Source organism: Clytia hemisphaerica, unplaced genomic scaffold, assembly GCF_902728285.1.
Source record: "Clytia hemisphaerica strain Z4C2 unplaced genomic scaffold, Clytia hemisphaerica genome assembly, whole genome shotgun sequence".
Classification (NCBI taxonomy): domain Eukaryota; kingdom Metazoa; phylum Cnidaria; class Hydrozoa; order Leptothecata; family Clytiidae; genus Clytia; species Clytia hemisphaerica.
This window is the reverse complement of record NW_027103528.1, coordinates 3,316,918-3,328,975: the sequence shown is the minus strand read 5'-3', so window position 1 is coordinate 3,328,975 and position 12,058 is coordinate 3,316,918. Positions and strand designations below refer to the sequence as shown.

Here is a 12,058-nt window from a genome sequence, read left to right as displayed (position 1 = left end):
CAAAATAAATGTAACACTGATATTTTATCTCTGAAAATTAAAGAAAAAATCTACGTTCAATTGCATTTTAATTTCAATTTGTCTAAAATAACTAAAATAACCTAAAATCATTCTAAATTCCATTTCTACTTTATCAATTCCAGTACAAAAACAAAGAGAATTGCTTAACATTTAAAAAAACTTCGAATTTTCTTGAAGATCAAATGTGACATTCAGCGTTTATCTCCTTGTTAAATATTCGCATTAAGAAATGAAAAATAAGAATTTGGGCTTATTCTGATAAGATGAAAACAATAAACTCGAAGGAACTGATTTTCACAGCTTTAAAAGCTTAAAAAATATACAAAGAAATCAGGATTTTAACTTTCAATGAAATTTTAAAACTTCAAGCCGGGTAAAATAGCTCCGTACCACAGTCCAAATTTTCATCCAATCAAAATCAAGCAAAGTGTTTTAAATTCCAACAATAATAATAATAATAATTTCTATAAACAATTCCAAAACAATTAATTGAATCGCTCGGTTTTAAAAATAAATTCATTTTTACAGTTTTCGATGGGTAAGGGATGTTTCGTATAACCTGATTAAGTCGTGTTTCAGATTTTTAAAGGAAAGAGCAGATACTCTGGGATCGCCAATTCTCAATTCCATAATTATAGACCTCTTAGCTAGATATATTTTTCTTTTTTTCACTGTAGGACATAATCCATTCAATAATTTAAAGCAGTTCTTGAAAGTTATTTTTCTTTTTTTCCACCGATGTTTTGAGGGGAAATAAAAATCTCCATTTCAAACAAAAACAAAAACTTGAAAGCTTTATACCAGTTCAATCGTCTCAGTTTCCATTCTGTCTTTTCGCCTCTTGCCTCTTCTGTCGGTCTGTAAAATAAACGAAAAGTGAGAAAAATTATATTTCGGGTCTGTGTTTTTTGAGGAAAAGAAAGAGGAGAAAATCGGAACATTCTTATAAGCTATTGGAGGTGTAAAAAAAATCATCACATTCATTTGGAGGTGAAAGAAAAGATCCCTATAAAAAAACATAATATCATTGAAATATGCAAAATAGCTTCAGAAGGGGGCTCGAATAAGAGGCAAAATCAAGAAAATTATCATATTAGTTATAAAAAGAACTTTTTGAGACTCATCGGTAAAAAAGCAAACAACCCCCCTGCTACCAAACAAACACATTTTTATTAGAAGTAATCCAAAATCACACTTGAAGAGATTTGTCGAAATACCTCTCTCATCAAAGGATCTTAATAAAACTTAAGTTGTTTGGATCTACTCTTTAGCAGAGAGTTATCCCTTACTTATGATGAAAAAAGCGAAGTACCGCAGAACGACCAAACTTCTATGTCAAATTTTCACATAAACTAAAGTCGACTTATAGCGAATACGTAGATTTATTTTGCTGAATGGAAAAAGTTTTATACTAAATGACAAATCTACCGAACTGTTTCTTACCACCAATAACCAGCTCAAATTAAACCCCTATTTTAGTTAAAGATTGCGTTTACCAAAACCAAGAAAATTAGCATTTGTATCGACCGAAGGATAGAGCTTACAAACTAAGACAGGGGAAGACAGGGGAATAAAGATTATTGCGCTTTTCCAGAAAAACCGTATACTCCTGTTGAGGAGGTCCATTTCCGTTCCAAGGGGGTAAGGTTTGATATGTGGCGGAATTCCATAGGGAGATATAAAAATCTGTCTAAAATAACTAGAATTCCATGGGGGAAGCTTTTTAAATCCTACTAAAATTCAGAATTCCAGAGAGGTTTAAACCTGAAATGGTCTGGAATTTCAGGGGGTTACAGCATTTCCAGCCACAGAGAAATGGACCTCCTTAACAGGGGGTATACGGCGGTTTTTTCCCTAGAAAAGCCCAATATACAAATGCTAAGTGGAAACAAAAGTGAAGAATTTTTACCTATATCATTATTTCTCATGACGTATTTGTTACATGTGTGTCTTGGTCCCCTCGAATCGAAATTGTAACCGAACCTCAGAATCGTCGTGTTTTTAGCCAACGATTTTGCCATTGCTTGTTCTGCTTTGTGTCCAATTTTATTGTACTGAAAAATGAAAATTAAAATTGAGAACTTATCATTTATGTAACCTTCTTCATTGAATTTCATAAATATAACGTTTTAAAAAAGGGATTTGAGTCTTTTAACCAAACTCATTTTTTAGATGGTCTTTGGGCAATAGAAAGGGATTTACTAAAAGACAATCGCCATGAACGTAGTGAGAGGGGCACGAACTAACTAAAGTTCTTAACAGAGGGTTGCTACAGGTTTGCCAAATTGAGAATTCCAGACTTTTAGTCTCAAACCACCTTTTCTCAAGATTTTTAACTGAAAGTCCCAAAAATGTTCCAGACATTTTCGCAAAATACCCGATATTTTCCAGACATTTTATCCATTAAGAAAGTTTTCCATCAAAGTCCAGATTATTATTATCAGACAGGTATACCAATTCCTGACTTTTCTAGACAGGTATCCCAATTTCAGACTTTTTCCAGTCATTTCCAGACTTTTACTAATTCCGGACATTTCTTGCAGGCGTAGCAACCCTGTAACAATAAAGAAAGTGTAAATTTACCTGGTTGGCTAGTTTCAATTCTTTCAATGATTCGTTTACTTCTATCACTTTAAGAAGAGCCTGCAAACAAAAAGAATTTTCTTAGATGGATCTACCTTGCATAGATAGAATGTGCATCCTTTAAAAAGTGGTATTTAGGTCAAAGATATTGTATTGATTTTTCCAAATAGAATACCATGAAGAATCTAAAAATTGACATTATTTTTTTGCTTGACCGAAATTCTATCCCATTACCCTTTGCATTAATTATGCTTGCACGCAAATTACACTCAATTACAAAGAAAAAGTACTAACTTTCACGACTTTTGAATTAATACGAAAATGATTGTCGGATTAATTTCGGTCAAATGAGAGAAGTAATAATCATGACAGTGACAACCACTGAAGTCCAAGCAGCTATGTTTAACCATGTTTTCATTTCCAATTTAAGGTTTAAATATTTCGTAATCGGAATCCTCATTGTTAATCAAATGTTTTACATCTTAACGTTTTAAAGATTTAAAGTAAAACTCTGTCAACACTGAAATACAGTTGACTCTCACTAATTCGATCTTCAAGGGACCAAAAATGTTCTTCGAATTATAGAGTACTTTATAACACTTTTCAGCTGAGAGGACCAATATTTTAGTTCGAATTACAGAAAGATTCGAATAATAGAAGTACTTGATCGTACAAAAGAAAGTTTTGATATAAAGGAAATGTTTAAAACATAATGAAATACACGTCTTTTATAAGACCAAGCTATATATAAGAACATAAGGCTTCGAGGGTCAAAGTATTAAGTAAAAGTTAAGAACTATTTTTTTTTTACTTTTACAGACTCAAATATCTTAGGAGTTCGCACAAAAACACTCACTAAATTCATTTTAGGAACATTTCTAGGCTCAAAACTCAAAAGGAGCATCCGAAGACCTGAATTTTTTTGGATGTTCTTGTAAAAAATATGTATTTATCAAAAACTTGCAAGCATGACTCACCATCACGGATTCGGCTTTCAAAAAGTTGGATTCTAAATTCAAAATCTCCAGAGTGGTGTTTGATTTCAGAGCTTCTGCAAGTTCCTAAAAAACACAAAAGATGAATAGATACAGTTAACATTATTATGAATCTAAATAATTACTTGAATTCTCGCCCTTGGTTGTAACTACCAGATATACCTATGAAGAGCGTTCAATATTGACGTCTCGAATTCTGGAGTCAGACAGAAAGAAAGATTAAGAGCCAGGAATCTGGTCAGTAAAATGACTCTTCAGTGTAAGATGTCATTAATAGATTCTATTGTATGATAACACAATTAAACTTTTAATACGCGTGGTAATTAATTATGCAACTATGTTAAATGATAGTTCAATTGCTCACCCATTAGAATGTAATTAATCTTTTTTCCTTATTTTGAAATGATCTCATTAGATTGATATCTTCATAAGAAAAGCTTCATATAGAGTGTGAGAGAAACTTTCGCAGGCAAATAATGTTATCAAAAGGTAGTTTGTGACCCACCGAACAAGTGACAAAAGTAGACTGATTGTCGCTTTCAAAACTCATTTTATGCATTTTTTAGCATTCATTCATTATAAAAAATTTGCAAATAATGCAACAAACAGTTATTTAACTACTTTTGCTTAAAGTTAAAAGAGGTCAATATTCAGCAGACTTTCTAGGAAAATACTTGAGTTTTAAAGACATAGTGAATGCAAAAGGTTAATTAACAAGTGCAGCAACCCTGAAAAAAAATTTTCCTCAGTTTAACTCAATTTCAGCTCTCAATGCATCTAGATCCTCGCCTAAGTGACGATGTATGGGTATGACTATGCCTGGATATTATTATCAAATAGTCATGTTTTCCTTACCTCGCCTATATGATCTTTCATTTGTGTGTTTGCTAAATGTAATTTCTTCAGAGAAGTGTTATTTTTCAGATGCTCTACAATATCCATTAGAATATCTTCGGTGACCTCTTGGTGATTGTTCAGATTCAACTCTTCCAGTGTTTCATCACCGGCTTTCAGCTTAGCCAATGCTTCTTCCATGTCCAACTCATTGACTGCCTCGTTGTCTGTGTATTCTTTGACCTTGGTGGCTTTGGTGATACCTTGAGGATAGATTTTTAGGATAGACTTTTAGTATAAAAGTAGAATAAATCAAATGGGATATGAATTACAGTGGGGTGATAAGTGTAGTAAGTAATAAAATAAGGTCAGAAATATGCAGCTTGCAATTTTTTTACTATAATCAAACTTAAAAATAGGACCAGGTCTATTGTATTACATAGTGCTTAGAATAGCCGAAAATATATGTAAATACACATAACAATATGGAGAAGAAGTTCCAAGTTCTTACCGCCTTTGTATTTCCTAAGTCCAGATCCTTTTAAGGAGTCCCATGTTTTATCTTCATCAGCTGTTTCACTTTGTTTTTGTGTCAGCATACCATGAATACCCAAAACAGCTAAAAATATGATGGAGATAAATATTAAAAATCTAAGTGAAACCGTACCATGATTATATTTTATTGTAGAATTTACATAATGACTGATGAAAATTTGTTTGGAGTAGTGCTGTTTTTCCCTATTTTGCAATTAATTTTGTGACGTGTTAATGATTTTCAACAGGGGGATTTAAGTATCTGTATTTGGAATAAAGCAGGTAGAAAATTGTTGCTTTTTAATGCAAAATACCCCCGATAAAAGTCCTGTGGGGTCAAAATCGATAGCAAAAACAAAAACGTTGTAAAAAAGGCTTCAGACATGTATGGATATTGTAATTCAAAGTGACTGATTTGAAAGATCAGGGACGAGAGTCATCGTATAATTTGAAGTTTTGCTTTCAAAGATTTTTAAATATACTCCATTGAACTTGAAAATTAATTGTACCATTTTGTGAGTAAAGACAAAATAAATTCTTTTAACAAAAAGAAACTTCATGGGGAATAAAAATAATTAGTAAAGTTGTATTTACCAAACTAATATCTGAATTTTTTAAGTTCTAACTGGACTGGTTAAAAAGGAATTTATATTGAATCAAAGTTTTATTATTACAAACTTAGTTTGCTAGTTAGTGTAAAATGCTGAGGTGTGAGGATAATGTACTAAGTGTGCATATTATTGAAAAAAAGTGTGATTATAATGTTCCTATGAAACTACACGAAAATGAGAAAGGATTTAAATTATGAATCATTTTGGAATAGATTTAAAAGGAAAAAGCTTTATAAAAAATTCAATAAAAACATCTTAAAGAAAGAGAAAAATTTCTCTTCTTATCAACAGTTGGGAAACCACAAAACTTTCCACAGATTGTCATCTGCAAAAACCAAAAAAATATCCACATAAATCTTGATATTTTGTTACATAAAAAAAACTCAAAAAATAAGTCTTATATGATCTGTGTCAATGAAGTAAGGCTTCTTTCAAGATTCTCTGTCCATTGTAACAATATTTCCAATACTGAGCATTATTTATTGTTGCGTACTCGATAAGACAAGCATATTCATGAAAGCATAAATCATAACCTGACCAAACAAGGTGGAGTTTTAAAATATAACTTCCAGATCTGACCCTAGAATCGGTGCTGTGTATGAAGAAAATTTCTGTTGCATTTAAATAATACTAAAAGCATACCTGCTAATTCTAATAAATCATCCTCAGATGCTGCGTCCAAAACATCACTTAGATCGTCTGGCAATAAAGGGGTTGTAGTCTTTGATTTTTCTTTCTTTTTGAAAACTCTTCCTCTCGTTTTCTTTTCAAAAGGTACATAATGTGGATCTTGCAGATCAGGCTGCGATACTGCCTCATCCTTCAAATATGTCATCAATTTTTCACGATCAAACGGTCCAGTAGGATCTTTGGTTGTTTGGTCCTCTCCACGAAGTCCTGCAGGCAATAAATCTTCCTAAAAATTTTCAAGTTAAATCATCTTATTTTTAAGAATTTATTTTTCCATTTTCATTAAATGGGGTTACTTTCATAAGCATGGTATCAATCATCTAGCCCCAGACCATCCAAAGCAGTAATGTGAACAAAACAAAATGAGTGTTCCAACAAGTTCTAAATTTTACATTCCTCGGTCAACCATTTTCAATTCTCACAAAATGTTGAGCCTCATTTGCTAAAAAACGTGTGTAGGGTAGGGGAATCAGTCTTGTCTCTTGCAGTGAACTCTTTAAAATGTACTTTACTAAAATATGATCATTGGAAAATTGAATTGATTGATTTAAAGCATAACAGAAGGATGATTGAGGCCCTAACTAAGCTCTACTAATCTTAAGATTTGCATTTTAGTGGGTTCTCCTAGTATTCTCTTGTATAGTAAAATTTTAAGCAGTAGGTAATAGCAAGTAGTAAGATAGTAGGTCCACATCAGTCTTGTACTGCCTTTTTTTAACCTGCATTACTAAATAAACTAATAATAAATAAAAATAATAATAATAATAATAATAACAATAATAAATAACTCTCTTAATGATTTTAATAATCTTTACCGTCAACTGCTCTAACTTGGGACGATTGGTCGAAACATGGGACTGTTGATATCTGGCCTGTATTTTCACTGTTAAATCTCTTTGGCAACAAGTTTGTTTTGATAACTCCACCAAGTTTATCAATCATTCTTTCTGTCATAACATGCCACAATAACTTTCATTGATAGTGCGCCCTTTTTAACTTTTTTGTTTTTATTCCAAATGACCAGACACCGATTGGAGAATTAGAGAACAACTGCCGCCTAACTGTCTATCACCCGATGGAATTAACAAATAACGAGTGTGTAACTTGCTGCGCGAGTGACGTCAAATGCTCCATCGTTTTGCCACTAATTTGGTCTTCTTTGTTCCAGACATTTGCGTGTTTTCCACTACCTGCCACTACAGATCTTTTTTTCATATTTCGATTTTAAAAGTCTACTCGGTGCGAAAGAGAAATCGTGTTTTTTTAAATATGCAGTTCATTAACCTGCATTAACTCAAATCAAATGACTTTGGAGGTTCGGTGAAATGGTGGCCGAATTGCCGTCCCAAGTTAGAGCAGTGAAAAGTTTACTTTCAGATTGTTCTACAAAATGCACATGATTTTGGGACCCCTTTCGTCACTCTGCAACAGGACCCTACGGACGCACCGGACTTAACGAACACCGGACACGCGAAAGTCCGGTGTAAAATGAGAATCTTTTTTACCACCGGACAATTTCTACACTGGACTTAAGGAAGTCGGATGTCCGGTGTCAGAGAAGGATATTTTTTCCCACCGGACAATCAGAACACCGGACATGACCAGTCCGGTGCGTCCGGTGTTTCTTAATTTTTTGTTTCATAAATGTCCGGCATCCAAAATTCCCTGTATGCAACACCGGACTGACACCGGACTTATTGCGTCCGGTGTAGTGAAAGGATACTTTTTGCCACTGGACAAATATACCGGACAGTCTGGTGCGTCGACAAGGTCCTCCTGCAACCCTGTTCTCTTGGTTTTCAAAGGACAATCGTTGTCAAATTTCACAGCAGAAAAGCTGCGATATTCGACAACATTGCAGAATATGACAACGCTAAAGTTGCAGAATTCTTGCTGCACTGTCATTTTCAGCAATTTCCTGAACTGATATGTTTAGACCACTCACGGTACTGTACACAAAACTAAACATAAAATAAAGATTTAAGAAAGTCATTAACTTACATCTTTTTCATCAAGATCTTGGTTGAACTCAGCAATTTCATCTGCAGTCAATCCATCAAATAAATCTTTTTCTTCTTCTGTCAGGAAGTTCTTATTTCTTACTTTTGCCATTTTATATATACTTTAAAACCTCTAAAAGAGTGGAAAGAGATTGTCTGTAAACAAACACAAAACAAGATAGGACATACTGATTGAACTGAGCTGTTGTACATAACATTTTTTGTAAAGACAATATTATAATTAAAAAATGTTTGTAAACAAAACTTTAGAGATCAGAAAAAAGTGAGAGCATGTCTAAAGATCAGATTCTAGTTGCAGAGAAAGAAGCCCCCTCTGTGATTTTTAAAATAAAAGTAACATACAATAGAGACACTCCATTATTTTTGTGTACACAGTGTCATAATTTAATATCTTTTCATAAAACGTCCCAAGTTTTGTTTTCTGTCTGTTGAGGAGCAAAGGCGGTGCAGTGCAAACATCGCATAAATAAAAGTGTTTCCATTTTCAATTTCGAATGTTGTTTTCTTTACATTGTAGTATTTTACAGACCCGAATGATAAAGCAAAAGACCATCGACTCGGCCCCCAAACACGGCACCGCGACGAAGAATACTTTTTTTTAGTGCGCTACTGCAACTGAGCTTAGCAAATTTTTAAAAAGCTCCAGGATATTCTAGCACCCGGGTTCTAACAACTGCCCAAAAAGTAAAAAAAGTTTACTTCAAACCAGTGTGTGACGGAGTCAAGTTTAAAATAGCACGATACGATAGGATAAATAGTAGAGTCATTCGAGTACACGCTATATTAGCTGTATCAACAGCAAGGTCATAAAAAAAAGCGAGGGACTAGATGAACAAGTAAACCAAGTTCTCTAGTAAACAAGGCTCATGGTCCCTGAAATAATTGGCAATGAATCGTATCATTTTCGGCTAAAATGTTCTCTTAAAATAATGACTCTAACCACTTGTTTTCTAATAAAATTTTAATTGTATTGGGAAGTACTGATATAAACCGCTTAATAAATCTTTTCTAGAAAATGAAACTTTTACATGCTTATTTGACTCGGATAATTTTCACTCAACTGACAAAAACATTAGCAACCCCCCCCCAGAATTTTGAAAAGCAATTTTCTTCTGAAAGTCCACTGGATAACGGTGCACACATCAATGAGGCCGATGAGTCCAGTGAAAAAAACTGAAAGAAATCTATCTGCATTTGTACCATTTTTTTATCATTGCCATTGCTTAGCACACCATCAATCTAAATGAATTCTTCTTACAAATAATTCCTAAATAATCATAATTCTTGTATTAATATTATCAGCGCAAGTAGGAAGAAAAACAGTAAGACGAAACGTAATCAAAACAAATTGCTGAAAATCGACTCATAGTCTATCGTATATCAGTCATCTTTGTCCCATAAACACACATAATGTCAATACAATGCAGTACTTCAGTCGAAAAATCAATGGATTGAAATAAAGGACACAAAAGACGATACCACAAAAATAATGCGGATAGAATAATCTCATATTTCGTCATTCTGTAATGCGTAGTAATGACTTAACTACCATACTGACGTCACAACATAACAAATGATTAAGGCAGACAGAACTAGGTTGTTTGTAAGAAACATCAATGACGAAATTCAGATGGAGCATGATTCTACAAAGGCTGTTTATTCTAAGCCATTTGAGCCCTTGTGTGTATTTGCCCAAAGAAATATAAGAGTACTTTTAGTAAGCCTTTTACAAGCGATTGTCAACTAGGTTAACTTTGATTAACATTAAAGCCTGAGAAGTAGAATCAAGAAATTTCTTATAAAAAACCTATTGTAATACCATTAAGTAGAGTAGAGAAATGGATGATAATTCTCATACAAAATTTTCACATAGAGAGTAGCAATATCTTTTCATTGATTGATAGGGTATTACTTAAGAGCAAGATTAAAGCTTATATTGTCTAGTTCGTAACATCCCTCTCTGACTTCCTCATTCCCTTATGTAAGATCTACTAGATCTAGAGAGAAAAAATGTGCGGGACATCGTAACCAAACACCCCCTTCTCACAGACCCGGTAGGATTTTTTCAGTCATTTGGGATAAAAATAACGGATTGAAACTCGATGAGGATTGATATTCACATATTTTTTATGAATGGGGATTTCAAGTCAGAAAATTTTGTGGGGGGGGGGTGGGAAAAATAGAATAATATTTTTGTAGTGAGGATTGGTTCATTTGATTATTTTCAGTGGGGACAAAAATTGAAGGATAATTTTGAGAAAAAAAATAAATAAAAAATAAAAATAAAAAATAAAAAATATGAAAAAACGACCAAATTTCGTCAACAAATGCCTTCTCTTGCTGCAACATCTAACAAGGAAGAAAATGGAAATGACGCCGACCAATGCACGGAAAAGAACTGTATTAAAGATTACGATAATATGAGAATTGAATGCCAAAAATGCCAGAGGACAGTACACTGGACTTCCAACGTATCAATTAAAGCTGTTCCTGAATAAAGGATATCGTAAATACCAGTGTATAAATTGCTGCTCAATCGATGAAGAACTGAATAAAAAGATAATCAATCAATCAGTAAGAATCAAAAGCTGCGCCGATAACCACAAAAACATTAGTGAGAATGAGAGGAGGCTGAGCTGTGCTGTTAAGGAGCTGCAAGCAAGATGTCAAGGATATCTTAAGGAGAAGAATCAAGTAACCGAAATAATCAAAACAGAATTTTCCGTCTTGGAAACAAAACTCGTAAACAAAATCGAAGAAACTATAAATGCAAAGACTACAACGGACCAAGAGAAAATTCCTACGAAAAGTTACGCTGAAATTGTGCACGCTAAATATTTGAAAATAGCTCATCTGCGAAAGTTAGTCCCCGCGAAATGCTCAAATTTCGCGGATAGCCTCATCCGCGAAATCTAATCCCCTCGAAGTTTTATCCCATTAAAGTATTTCCTAAGGAAGATTCAACGTATTTCCTGATATGGAAAATTCCATGTTTTTCCTAAGGAAAATCCCATGTATTTTCTAAGGAAAATTTTCACTTATTTCCAAAGGAGAATTTTCATGTATTTTCATGATTTCTCTTTGAATTAATTCAAAGAAAATTCAAAAGAATATCTTGTTCAAGAAAATGGGTTATAGTTTCTTTAAAGTTATAAAATTTTATTTTGCTTTTTGTATGTAATATTGTTTTTATATAGATATAAAATCGATTTTCACTATTTTTATGCTTTCACCATACTTTCACTATCGATATTTTATTCGGCTGTAATGAATACAAGTAAGTATCTGTCAATAAAAAAGTGGTAGATGGTAATTTTGATTTTTAAACCCTAATTTCGAAAATCTATTGTTGTAGGTAATAAAAGGCAACGACTAATAATAGGCAACACCTCTCCGTTTTTTCTGCCTTGCATACAAGACATAAAAGTTTTGTTTTTTTCAAAACAAGAAAACGATAGACAGGAAAACCCTTGTCTTTTTTGCATGTTAAATAAGTCAACTGGTCAACTGTCAATCAAATCATGATCAATTTGAGAATTCAAATCGATATTCAGTATAAACAGAAGGCTAAACAATACAATAGTAGCATTCTAAATAAATAACATGTGATAAATTGTCATGTCATGTCATGGCATTAAGTGTCATAAAGCTCCCCATAAGTCCTCTCACTAGGAGATCTTTGATCACGTGACAAAATTTGTAATATAATATCAAAATATAGGATTTAAAATATTACATTTTTAGGTTACCATATTTATTATTGTTTTGA

General features: G+C 33.1%; 1 protein-coding gene across 1 annotated transcript; it reads right to left on the bottom strand.

Annotated features, from left to right (window-relative positions):
- Positions 1-690: 690 nt before the first annotated feature.
- On the bottom strand, positions 691-8,729 carry LOC136799576 (tropomodulin-2-like). Its single transcript, XM_067056295.1, has 8 exons — positions 8,270-8,729; positions 6,221-6,494; positions 4,945-5,052; positions 4,455-4,696; positions 3,582-3,665; positions 2,605-2,664; positions 1,931-2,075; positions 691-879 (listed from the first exon to the last, which is right to left on the bottom strand). The coding sequence occupies exons 1-8, from the start codon at positions 8,378-8,380 to the stop codon at positions 836-838; spliced, it is 1,068 nt and encodes a 355-aa protein (XP_066912396.1). The 5' UTR covers positions 8,381-8,729; the 3' UTR covers positions 691-835.
- Positions 8,730-12,058: the final 3,329 nt, after the last annotated feature.

Coding starts and splice junctions, on each gene's coding strand:
- LOC136799576 (XM_067056295.1), bottom strand. CDS start 8,380: ATGGCAAAAGTAAGAAATAAGAACTTCCTGACAGAAGAAGAAAAAGAT. Junction 6,495..8,269: donor AAGATCTTGATGAAAAAGAT/GTAAGTTAATGA, acceptor GAAAATTTTTAG/GAAGATTTATTGCCTGCAGG. Junction 3,666..4,454: donor TGAAAGATCATATAGGCGAG/GTAAGGAAAACA, acceptor TGTGTTTTTTAG/GAACTTGCAGAAGCTCTGAA.